Source organism: Urocampus carinirostris, chromosome 8, assembly GCF_059441175.1.
Source record: "Urocampus carinirostris isolate Australia breed hairy pipefish chromosome 8, RoL_Ucar_1.0, whole genome shotgun sequence".
In the NCBI taxonomy this organism is placed as follows: Eukaryota; Metazoa; Chordata; class Actinopteri; order Syngnathiformes; family Syngnathidae; genus Urocampus; species Urocampus carinirostris.
Genome location: NC_142356.1, coordinates 11,989,578 through 12,002,190, shown reverse-complemented (window position 1 = coordinate 12,002,190; position 12,613 = coordinate 11,989,578). Strand labels below are relative to the sequence as shown.

The window sequence follows — 12,613 nt, the reverse complement described above, 5'->3', positions numbered from 1 at the left end:
AAGACATGTGTCAAACCTACCGTTTCTTTCTAAAGTACTTTTTTTTTTTTTTTTTTTTTTCCAACATGGCGGCGCGACTATACGCAGCGGCTTCACGTGGCTCTCCAGTAAATCTTTTTACTTTAAGTGTTCTTTTATCTCTCATCCTTTCTTTGATAAATACCTGTTCGGCAACTATCACCTTAAGTCGCCAGGAACTTATTAACCTGGGTCTAAGATTAGATTTCGACTCATTTCACGATTACAACACCAACAACAACATCCCAAAGGACATACGAAGACCACCGGGATCTCCCTGGGTTACCTGCCCGCCCAACAAGCGACGGAGACGGCGGAGGGAACGTAAACAAAAACGAGGTTCTCGGGGAGGCCTAGCGAAGAAGCTAAAAAGACTACCACACCGACAAGCGCTTCCGAGTATCTTCCTGACCAACGCCAGATCCATCGTTCACAAAATCAGTGAGCTTGAGCTGCGGATAGCTACTAACAACTTCGTACGGAATAGCAACATTTTTGTGATCACGGAGTCATGGCTTGACCCGCGGATCCCCGACGCTGCAGTTCAGCTAACAGGACGCACGCTACACCGATACGACCGCAACGAAGACTCCGGCAAAAAAAGAGGTGGGGGACTATGCATTTACGTACATAATGCGTGGTGCAATAACAGCAGAATTATTGATGCACACTGCTCGCCCGATCTAGAGTTTCTCGCGGTATCGTGTAGACCATTCTATATACCGCGAGAGCTAACTGTGCTCATTGTGATAGCTGTTTACATTCCTCCGGATGCTAACGCTAGCACAGCGCTAAACCTTCTACTCGCTGCCATAAACATTCAACAGCTTGCACACCCCGACGGAGCTTTCATTATCGCTGGCGACTTTAATAATGCATGTTTAAGGACTGTTCTTCCAAAATTCTATCAACATGTGAACTGTGCAACAAGGGGTGAAAAAACTTTGGACCGCGTTTACAGCAACATCAAAAACGCATACAAAGCTTCCCCCCTCCCCCACCTAGTAAATTCGGATCACATATGCCTATCCCTTACCCCCTCATACACCCCCATCCGAAGGAAAACAAAACCTGTAACGAGGACAATACAAACGTGGCCTGAGGGAGCCCTCTCCAAGCTGCAGGACTGTTTTGATCAAACTTGCTGGGAGGTATTTGAACACCATGACCTCCAGAAATTCACTGACACTGTTTTATCCTACATCCGTTACTGCACGGATGAAGTCACAGTATATAAAAAAGTCAAAAACTACCCAAATCAAAAACCCTGGATGACCAGCGAGGTGCGCACCCTCCTCAAACACCGCAACACCGCCTTCAGGTCTGGAGACAAGGCTCTTTACGGGGTGGCCAGGGCTGACCTGAAGAGAGGCATCAAGGAAGCAAAATCAGCCTACACAAGGAGGATCGAGCACCTCTTCGCTGGAAATGACCCGAGGAGGATGTGGCAGGGCCTCCAACACATCACCAACTTCAGAGGCCACAACCTGGCAACTGTTGAGGCTGAGGCTTCACTAGCTGAGGACCTTAATCAGTTCTTCGCTCGCTTTGAAGCTGGTAGGCCACATACAGCAACATCACACCCATCAACAACCAGCAGCAACTCCCTCACATTTCAGGAGCACGAAGTCAGGCGTGCGCTGAATACCATAAACCCCAGGAAGGCAACTGGCCCGGATGGAGTACCAGGGAGGGTACTCAGGGACTGTTCCAATCCGCTGGCTGGGGTCTTCACCACCATCTTCAACCGGTCCCTGTCACAGGCGACCGTCCCACCTTGCCTCAAAACCTCCACCATCATTCCCGTCCCCAAAAAGTCAGCAGTGGAAAGCCTCAACGACTACAGGCCTGTAGCTCTCACGCCTGTGGTCATGAAGTGCTTCGAGAGGTTAGTGTCCCGGCACATCAAAAACTCCCTGCCACTCACACTGGACCCCCACCAGTTTGCCTACAGGGCAAACCGCTCCACTGACGACGCCATAAACACAGCACTTCACACCGTGCTGAAACACCTGGACCACCGGGGGAGCTACGTCAGAATGCTCTTCCTGGACTTCAGCTCAGCCTTCAACACCATTATCCCGGAGATCCTGGTGGAGAAACTTGCACACCTAGGACTCTCTCCCTCCATCTGCCACTGGATAATGGACTTCCTCTCCAACCGCCCACAGTCGGTGAAACTCGGTACCCACGTCTCTCCCACCCTAACACTGAACACTGGCTCCCCCCAAGGTTGTGCACTGAGCCCCCTGCTTTTCACCCTCTACAGCTCCGACTGCTCACCGACCCACCCCACAAACACTATTATTAAGTTTGCTGACGACACCACCTTGATCGGCCTCATCTCTGAAGGGGACAAGGCGGCATACAGGGATGAGGTTGAGTCACTTTCAACGTGGTGCTCGGAAAACCACCTCATATTGAACACAACAAAAACAAAAGAACTGATTCTGGATTTCAGAAGGAATAGCAGGAATCCAGCACCACTCATCATAAAAGGAGACTGCGTAGAGAGAGTCCACTCGTTCAAATTTCTGGGCGTGCACATCGCCGACGACCTCTCCTGGTCTGCAAACACCAGAGCGGTGGTAGGGAAGGCCCAGCAGCGACTGCACTTCCTGAGATTGCTCAGGAAAAATAACCTAAAACAGCAGCTGCAGGTGTCTTTCTACAAAGCCACAGTGGAGAGCATCCTAACATACTGCATCACGGTGTGGTATGCGGGGTGCACAGCAGCAGACAGGAAAAAGCTCCAGAGGATCATAAAAACAGCCCAGAGAATTGTCGGCTGCTCTCTGCCCAGTCTGGAGGACATTGCCTGCTCTCGCTACCTCAGCAGAGCAGAAAACATCGTCAAGGACTTTTCTCACCCCGGCCACCATCTCTTCGACCTGCTGCCTTCCGGCAAGCGCTACAGGTCACACAAAGCAAAAACGAACAGACTCAGAGACAGTTTCTTCCCCACAGCCATTACCACCCTAAACAGACACCGCACAAACAACTGAAAACTGTTGCAAAAAAAAAAAAAATACCTCACACGTATGTAAAATGGTACTCACGTACATGTTGTCTGCACTATGTTTGTTCACTGCTCAACAGACACCGCACAAAAACTGAAAACTCGTGCCAACACTACCTCATACGAAAATAATGTTACTCAAGTCTTGTTCTTGCACATGTCGACTGCACTACGTTTAATGCTCAAATTGCACAATGTCTGACCATTTCCTTTTTTTGCACTATGATGTCTATGCTTGCACCAATGTATATGCGGACTATTTTTGCACCATGATGACTTTGCACCAAATGCAATATTGCACAACCGTTACGCTACAACGTTATCACGACAACCCTGTATGTAACATCCCACATGCTGACATTCTTGTGTAAATACCATGTAAATTATAACTATAGCCTTATTCCCCTTGTTTTATAACATTATCTTCTCTGTTCCTTTATCTTCTTGCTCATACCCTCACTATGTGTAAAACTGGAGTGTCATGCCCAATTTCGTTGTCACAATATGTTAGCCCATTTGTAACAATGACAATAAAGGTATATTCTATTCTATTCTATTCTATTCTACTTGAAAAATTGTGGCATAGCAGCGGAATGATTTCATATCCTAGAACAATCATTTTGACTCTATGCAATCAGGATTCAGGCCTAACCATTTTACAGAGACAGCCCTGATGAAGGTAACCAATGATCTTTTACTGGCAATGGTCTCCGGCGCTTCATCACTGACATCTGAGCCCTTTGGTGTTACCTGTGGTGTTCCGCAGGGCTCAGTACTTGGCCCCCTTCTTTTCAGCATTTACATGCTTCTATTAGGTGATATAACTCGAAAGTATAATATCAGTTTCCATTGCTACGCAGATGACACTCAACTATATCTTCTGATGGAGGAATCTGCCACACTAAACTGGAAATTTGAGGGCCTGCTTCACTGAGTCTCTGAAAAGACCGAAATGTTAGTTATTGGTCCATCTAAATGCCGTGACATGTTCTCAAAAACAGATCTGAACATTGACAAATGTAATATCACCCAGAGTGACTCAGTCAAAAATGTAGGTGTCATATTTGACCCCAATCTGTCCTTTCAAGCACACGTTAATATTAGTAGAACAGCTTTTTTCGATTTTCGCAACATTGCTAAATTTCGCCCCATGCCGTCTGTCGGATGCGGAGATTATAATTCATGCCTTTGTTACCCCCCGTCTCGATTACTGAAATCCAAAATCAAGAGCCTTCAGCTGGTACAAAATGCTGCAGCGAGGCTTTTAACCAAGACAAGAAAGTGATCACATTACCCCGATTTTAGCTAACCTGCATTGGCTCCCTGTTAGCTTAAGATGTGATGTGATTTTAAATAATATTGCCATGTTAGTAGGTTATTGATGATTTTTTTTTTATATGTGTCGGAGCTGTAGCTGTTGTAAATGTTTTCTAGCCATAAAATAGCTGAGGGTCGAGTTGATTCAGACGTAGCACGAATAAGAAGCCTTGGTGTGAAATGCATGCCCCGCCACTGCACAATAATAAGCAATTAACTGGTGGAGAGCAGGGTGGAATTTGTCCATTATTTTATGAACAACACCTAACATTGGATCAACAGTGACAGTTTCATTTTTGCTTAGCAAGGGTCTCCTAGAAACACAGTAAATTACTGCTGATAACTGACCAGCTCTCGTGAATGCCAAACATCATTTATTAGGTATTAGTGTTGTCCTATAATTGGACTGTGGACCATCCAAATCCAGGCCAAGGAGTGTTATATGACACTTTCATAAGAATGAAAATGGGTAGCAGTGTTGCTTTTAAATGCGTGCCTGTGTTTAATTCAACTGATAATCCGAAAAAGTACATGCCGAGCCATATCTGTAATTAAGCTTCGACACAATTGCGTGTTAAAGAATCCCATATTTTGCTATTGCTCTAAAATTAATGGATATAACAATAGTTAGACTTAAGGTGTTATATGAGCTGTTTACTTACCTCCAAAGGGTGCTCTCAGTGACACTGCCAATATGAAAGTCGTACAGCTTCGTTAGTATCAAGATTACCTGTGTGGGGGAAAAAATGGAATTCAGTTAAAAATGAAGCTTTAGCTTTGACGGACTGGTAATTACGTTTTTTTTTTTCTTTTTAAGATATTTGAAACACGCTATTCTTAAGTACATTCCACAGACGAGGTACTATGTGTCGTGATTGCCTAAGTGAAGTCACCTGGGGCAATCGTTTGGCGCGCTGGAGCGCACTTCCTGATTGGCTGGCGTTCTCCACTGCGTCCAGAGAAGGACGTCCGAGTGTACTCTTTGTATCCCCGAGTGTTTCTCCAGACTACAAGGTACCCACGACTCCTCTTACCCGATTCATGCCTGCCTTCCGTTTTTGACCTGCTTCCGTTCCACGTTTTGCGACCTACTCTCCCGCCCCGGCCATCGACTTACCCGCTAAGCTGTACCTTCCGTCTACCCGTAACGGAGCTGCCATTCCGCCCAAAGAGGCTGACGACCGACAAGCGCCGACGTCCCAAGCCAGCTCCAACAACTCTATCAAATAAAAACTCTTTTGAAACTAACGCTATTGGATCCGAGAGTCCGTTCTGGTTCATAACACTATGGTCTCTCTACAGAAAGAAAGAGAGGGACCCAAGAGATTTGAAAAACAACAGCGGTATATTGATAGGTTGAATGGGAGCAGAAAAAAATTGGGTCTGTGAGATTGGGCTGTGTCCAGAGCATTTCTGCCTTTTTGTTTCTCCAGGTCAGTGGCTGTTGACCTGGGTTAGATCGAACCCTGGGGGTACGGTGAGCCTGTCTCATGGGTTCGGTTGAAGGGGTCAAGACGCACCGACTCATCTTGTATAAAAGCAATGGTGTGTCCCGCTTGGACATCAATTGCTGCAAAATATTACGTGACGTTGCTTGGCTGATTAGCGCTGTGTGAAATTTGGCACATCCAGGAGTGATCAAACATGTGAATCGTAGTACGATGTGTGATTACTTCGTATTTCCATCCAAACTATGTTGAGCAAAATAAGTAGATGAATAAAAGATATGGATTCTCATGTTTCACAGAACAGGATGGAAGACAGTATCCGATCTGCATGATTTGATATACCAAGTTACCTAGCCTTGTCACGGGCCAGAAAAGGACACAGGACCCAATAGCGCCCGTTTACTCAGTTTTATTAATAAAGAGGGAGAGTAGGGCATACTTCCATGATCCGATGGTTGACGGACAAGGGTAGCAGGTGGCTGGAAACGAGGACGTGTCGAGCGAGGATGACCGTAGATTTGCAGGAATACTAGTCGTTATCCGGGACGGGAGAGCATGGGCTGCATCGAGTTCGGAAACAGATGTCAGGCAGATAGCGGAGCAAAACAGGTCGGATGTCGGGATGGCAGAACAGGGCAGAATCGGGTCCAGAAACAGGTCGGCAACGGGTATCAGGCAGAGGAAAACAGGGCAGGAAAAATGTCTGAAAGTGTGAGCTTGCCTAGCTGGGAGCATCTGTTCGCAACGATCTGACAGTGTTCTCTTGAAAGCGGGGGGTTAGCCAATCAGCTTTCAGGGCTGTTGGCGCCAATTGGGCAGTGACAGGTGCCTTGAATCGGCAATCATGACAAGCCTCCTATCGGCATAACTGAAGGAACACTTCAGGACTTTGTGTGGGGATGGGGAATATAAGAACACAATGATTGCTGAATTCAAGGTGAAAAGAGCTAAATTTGATGATAAGGCCACTCTGCTTATTTCTTTTGCCGGGTATTCTACTTGGGAGAGGATGTCGGGGCAGTGGTTAATTGAAATGTGTGCATTACAATTGTCAATTGAACCTGAACCGATGCGCTTAAAGGTTGTTCATTGGTAGTGAGAGTTGGTGAAGCTGGGAGTCATTTTTTGTTTTGGAGCCATTAACTCTGGGCTGTATATTTTTCACAGACGGGTTGGTAAGCCATACAGAGGTAAGGAGGGGGTTGTTCAGCTTGCAAATTAGTAAGCCAGGTCCTTTTCGTACGTGATTAATCAGGAAGAAAGAAGTTTGGGCCAAACTTCATCGAACCAACCTGGCCCAAAATGTCGGTCAGGCTTGGGCTAAAGATCATACCTCTTTGCTGAAAGTGGCGGACAAAACCTTCTCCCGCTTGCAAAAAGCTTGCTTGTTTCAGAGTTTTCCAACCATTCTCTACTAAATCAACAAGTTTGATCGCATTACCCCGATTTCAGCTAACCTGCATTGGCTCCCTGTTAGCTTAAGATGTGATTTTAGGGTTCTGTTGGTATTAAACAAAATCATACATGGACTTGCTCCCTCATATCTATCAGATTTAATTTCCTCCTATGTTCCGGTCCGGAGCCTTCGCTCTGAAAACTTTGGTCTACTAGTGATCCCAAGAGCCAAGAAGAGATCCACAGGTTCGAGAGCGTTCTGCCTTCAGGCCCCAGTGCTGTGGAATGCTCTGCCCTCTGAGATTCGATCTGCAACCTGTTTAAATCTAGGCTTAAAACACACTTATATTCATTAGGTTATGAATGGTCTATATTTCATGTTGACGATGTCTGTGTATTGTTTATTATTGCAACATTCTGGAAGGGGTATTGCCTCATGTACGGTCACTTCTCAAGGTTTCCTCATTTTCCTTATGTCAAGGTTTTTGATCTTTTCCTTGCCCTCATGTAGGGTCTAGATCAGGGGATGGTGTAATTATAGTCTGTTGTTTGCAATAATATGCTGTCTGTGCAGCCCTTTGAGACTCTTTGTGATAAAGGGCGTCACAGATAAATATGACTTGACATGATATATGACCAAAACTGATATAACATTGTGAATTAATTTTGAGAACGTATCATGCTACGATACTATAATAGCCGTTATTGTTCCAATATACAGTGAGCCTTTACCCAATGTAAATTTTCAAACTGTTTATATGAAGGTTTTTGAGTTTTTCTTTGCCCTTGTGTAGGTTTTAGATCAGGGGATGGTGTAATAATAGTCTGTGGTTTGCACAGCCGTTTGAGATTCCTTGTGATTAAGGGCGTCAAATAAACATGACTTGACTTGACTTAAGCGTACTGTCATGATTACTGATACGAGGCACCTGAGTCTGCTCCGTTGGCGCCAACAGCCACGGACCCTGATTGGCTGTTGTACTCTTTTCAAACCCCCGCCTTCCTGACAACACTTGTCGGATCGTCTGCGAACCTACACTACCCGCTAGGCAAGCTTTTGTGACTCCTGACTATCCTGCCCCGTTATCCGTCTGATTCCCGTTGCCGACCTCTTTTCTGGACCCGTTTATGTTTTTGCTCCTCCGTCCCGGCCATCGACCTGTTTTTTCTTGCGCTCAACATTGCCTTCGCTAAACACGGAGGTGCCACTTCCGCGTTCCCAGCGATCTGCTACCCGAGACCGACAATCCCCAGATCGTGGGTGCAAGGTCTTTCCTTCTTCTAAATAAAGCTGAGTAAAATTAACGCATTTGGATCCTGTTTCAGTTCCTGGTCCGTGACACATACAACACATGGATGACTCTATTTATGTTGATTGATCAGTCACAAGCGCAGATAGAAAAAAATAACCTTTTCAAATATTTTTCAAAGAAAACAAGACTAGTGAAGGCAATAGCTAGGCTTCAGGTCGGGCCCACTGCAACTGCTTGACTAACAACTCTCTCAAGCCGCCCCTGCTGTATCTCATCAACGAAAGATCCAAGAAACTGATGACTTGGAGCTACAACTCGTGAGAAACCACAACATTCGTGACACTTTAATTTAAATCATCATGGAGACCTGTCTCATTCCAAGGATCCCTGATGCTAGCATGCTGCTAGCTGGCCAGGCACTCTCCAAATAATTTTCTTACACTGAAAGGAGAAGCCCTCCAATTTTGTTTTACTTTTGTCTAATGGAAATAAATGCCATTGATTTATTCTATCTTCTCTTTTGTAGATCTAAAGTTGTTATTGAGTTACAGTCATATACTCTCAGCTGGTAAAGACGTCATCTCGGGGTAAGTTTGAACGTTGGGGGCTTTTTGTCAACATTAACCTTGATAAAAGAGATTACTGTATTTATAAATTATTACAACCAAAACAACATGTAGTGGAAACCATGCAACAGTTGGACCGGCAACCCAGGATACTTGGTTTTCCCTTAAAGATGAATCATTAGTGCCTTCAACTTGGAATACATTTATCATGCACCAATGATAAAATCGCAGTGGTAGTCCCCATATCTGCATCACATACAAGCCCATCATCTCTGATCTTTTCTCCAAGCACCACCAACAGAGTGCTTCTCCTGACAGAGGATTAAGTGCTTCCTGACAGGTTGGACTCGCAGGAGATGCTGAAAGAAACCACCTGATCCACATACAAGATCAATACTGGGGCCTTCTAAGGATGTGTCTTTCCTACATAAATCACTGCACTTCAACTCCTCAAGCTCTTCTAATTAGACAAAGAGCCATGTGACTACACATTTAGTCTACGGATTGAGGAAAATGTGTACCGTAAATTCCGGACTATAAGCCGGTACTTTTTTCCCCTAAATTTCAACCCTGCGGCTTATTCAGTGATGCGGCCAATTTATGTAATTTTTCTAACAGCCGCCAGCGGCGCTCGAGCGTTGCTACCATTAATTTTGGGACGAAAGCTATATTATTATTATTAAAGCTTTGAAAACTCTCTCGGTGTACCGTCTTTCTTTGTAAATATGTATAACCCATGTATAATATGTATTTGTAACTGTATATTTTTGTTATGTATTTATTTTAGGCACTTATTCTGATATGTTTTGCACGGGTGAACGAAAAGTGAGGGGCGGAACAAACGCGGGGTGCCGAGTTTAAGTGGGGACCGCTAAAGGTGAGGGACAGACAAGGAAAAAAGAGGGGGTAAAAAGTTGGTTAAAGAAAAAGGAGTTGCGTGAGTAAATGTGTTCATCTGATATATTTTTCCCACCCTTACCCTTGGAAATATACACTTTTTTCCTTGGAATACTTTCAACGGGACCCGGACTCTGCAGGTCTGCATCAAACATTAAGTACCGGTATCATTTTCCGTTCATTTTGCCGGCTGTGGTTTTTGGACTGTGGACATTAATGAAGGACATGGAATATGAGCTTGCTTTGTCCACTCCACGCATCGGCCCGGTATAGCAGTACCTCCGGGAACGGTGCATTCGCAATGATCGCAGCAAGGCTTTAGGGCTAGGACCTTAGCTTGGCCTTTTGGCTGAGAGTAAGTGTCCCGGCTCCTAGGCTTTGTAGCGTATTATGAACTGACCGATAACGGATAATGGATAATGAATAACGAAGATAGATCAATAACCCTTAAAAACCCCAAAACCCCATTTAGTTTCAATTTTGGTGACTTTGATGTGCTAGGTCCTTAGCTTGGCCCTTTTGTGTACTTTCTATGAAGTCACCATCTTTGATTTTTGCATTTCGGAGATGGAATATGAGCTTGCTCTGTCCACTCCACGCATCGGCCCGGTATTGCAGTACCTCCGGGAACGGTGCATTCGCAATGATCGCAGCATGGCTTTAGGACTAGGACCTTAGCTTGGCCTTTTGGCTGAGAGTAAGTGTCCCGGCTCCTAGGCTTTGTAGCGTATTATGAACTGACCGATAACGGATAATGGATAATGAATAACGAAGATAGATCAATAACCCTTAAAAACCCCCACATTTAGTTTCAATCGTGGGACTTGAAGTCGGGTTGGGTTAATTTTGTGTTTGTGTTACATGTTTAAATGTGGGCGCATGCGGCTTATATACAGGTGCGGCTTGTGTATGTACAAAATCGGTTTTCCTCTTAAAATGTGGTGGGTGCAGCTTATAATCAGGTGCGCTCTATAGTCCGGAATTTACGGTATATAGATTAAGGCCTGCTTTATAATTTCTGCACCCTTTCTAAGGTCCCAAAACGTGCCTTACTACAGGTGTCTCAAACTTGCAGCCCCGGGGCCAATTTTGGACCTTAAGATCATAGTTTGAAGCCTAAGCCTTAATATGGAGGTTAAAGGGTCAGTATTTATCATTTGAGCATTAGACGTTGCTGTATTCCGTCGTGTGACCGAAAACGAGTGCTGAAATAAAATCGTAAAGAAAATACAAAGTACAAAGAATCAAAAAAGCACAAGAAAGGATTAAAACTACAGAAACTTGAAGTGACCATAAATAACAATTTCCAATATTTTTTGCCCGACTTTTCTTGGAAAAAGCAAAATATAAAGTTAAAAGAAGATAAGAGGGAAAAAGAGGAAGGAAGACAATAAAAATAAATCTAACCAAAGAAGAAATGAAGGATAGAAGGAAAACGTTTAAAAGAAATACAAGATAAGAAAAACAGAAGAAAAAAAAGGTAAAAAAAAATACTGAAGTAGTTAGGGTCTTGTAATATTTCTGCAGCATTGTTTTTCATTTCAGAAAGCAAAATAATATACTAAGTCACTGTTATTAAACACTGCATTCACTTTTCTAGTAATCTTTTAGTATTTTGCAATATTTCTGTAGTAGTACTTTGTAGTAGACACTAAAACGGGAGAATAGGGACAAGGCTGTCTGGCACGACCGGTACAACCAGGGGACCCAAATGCATTACGTTTAACACAATGCTTTATTAAGGGATTGGGGAAGTCAGGTTGAGAGGAAACAGGCAGCAATAGATATGAAATGAAATGATCTGCATGTATATAGCGGTTTTCAAGTCAATACTTCCCAAAGCGCTTTACAGTGTGCTTCACATTTCCCAATAGCGCCCATGCAGCCATGTAAGGCGCTAACCTGCTTATTGGGGGTATTAGGGGTTCAGTGTCCTACGCAAGGACACTTCGACATGTAACACGGAGGAGCCGGGATTCGAACTGCAATCTCTTGATCCCAAGACGAGCGCTCTACCTCCTGAGCTACTGCCGCCTCTATCTATATCTCTATTTATCTATCTATATCTATACAGATGTGTATATATATACTGTATATATTAGAGTGATATTGACCCAATACGCTTGTTTTCTTGTCTTTGAGGGTTGCACGTTACATGCTTTTTGAGCCATCGTACCGGCACTTGGACCTAGTGTACACATTCATCCATAATCTGCTGCATTACTCATGATTTTCGCGGTGGAAGCTGTCTGTCATGTCCAGCATGGTCGCCGTGGCGACCGGCTGGCCCCGCCCCCTGGGCACCGGCTGTAGCAGATCGTCTAATTTGCGTGTGTGCTTCTTAAGGGCGGGTTGTGGGTATTGCTGGTTCATTGCGTTTTCTGTTCTGCATTAATCTGTTCTGTCGACTTGAGGAAACCTGTGTTTGCACGTTCTGAGTAAAAACCTGTTTTGTGAGTATTCCTAGTTTGAGTTCCTGTTTGCCTGTAAGCCTGTTTTTGTTTTGTTTTGTCCCTGAGTGTTGGACAACTTTTATTTTGCTAAATAAAAGTAACTGGTCGTTACGCGATTGAGTTCATCCTTCCTGCCTCCTGCCTCCGATCTTGTCCGGTCTCGTGACACTGTCAATTGGAAATTCAGTTATTGCCTATAGTTAAGGTTGAGGATTCTGTGCTTTCGGCTAGCGAACGATAGCTGGGA

General features: G+C 44.5%; 1 protein-coding gene and 1 pseudogene across 1 annotated transcript in view; one reads left to right on the top strand and one right to left on the bottom strand.

Annotated features, from left to right (window-relative positions):
* sorcs3a (sortilin related VPS10 domain containing receptor 3a) overlaps positions 1 to 12,613 on the bottom strand; it is a 333,093-nt gene that overhangs the window by 183,646 nt on the left and 136,834 nt on the right. Inside the window, exon 2 of the mRNA XM_088341620.1 lies at positions 5,017 to 5,084. Within this exon, the coding sequence (XP_088197746.1) occupies positions 5,017 to 5,084 (68 nt within the window). The remainder of the gene's footprint in view (positions 1 to 5,016; positions 5,085 to 12,613) is intronic.
* LOC148360721 (U2 spliceosomal RNA) lies at positions 10,419 to 10,556 on the top strand (annotated as a pseudogene).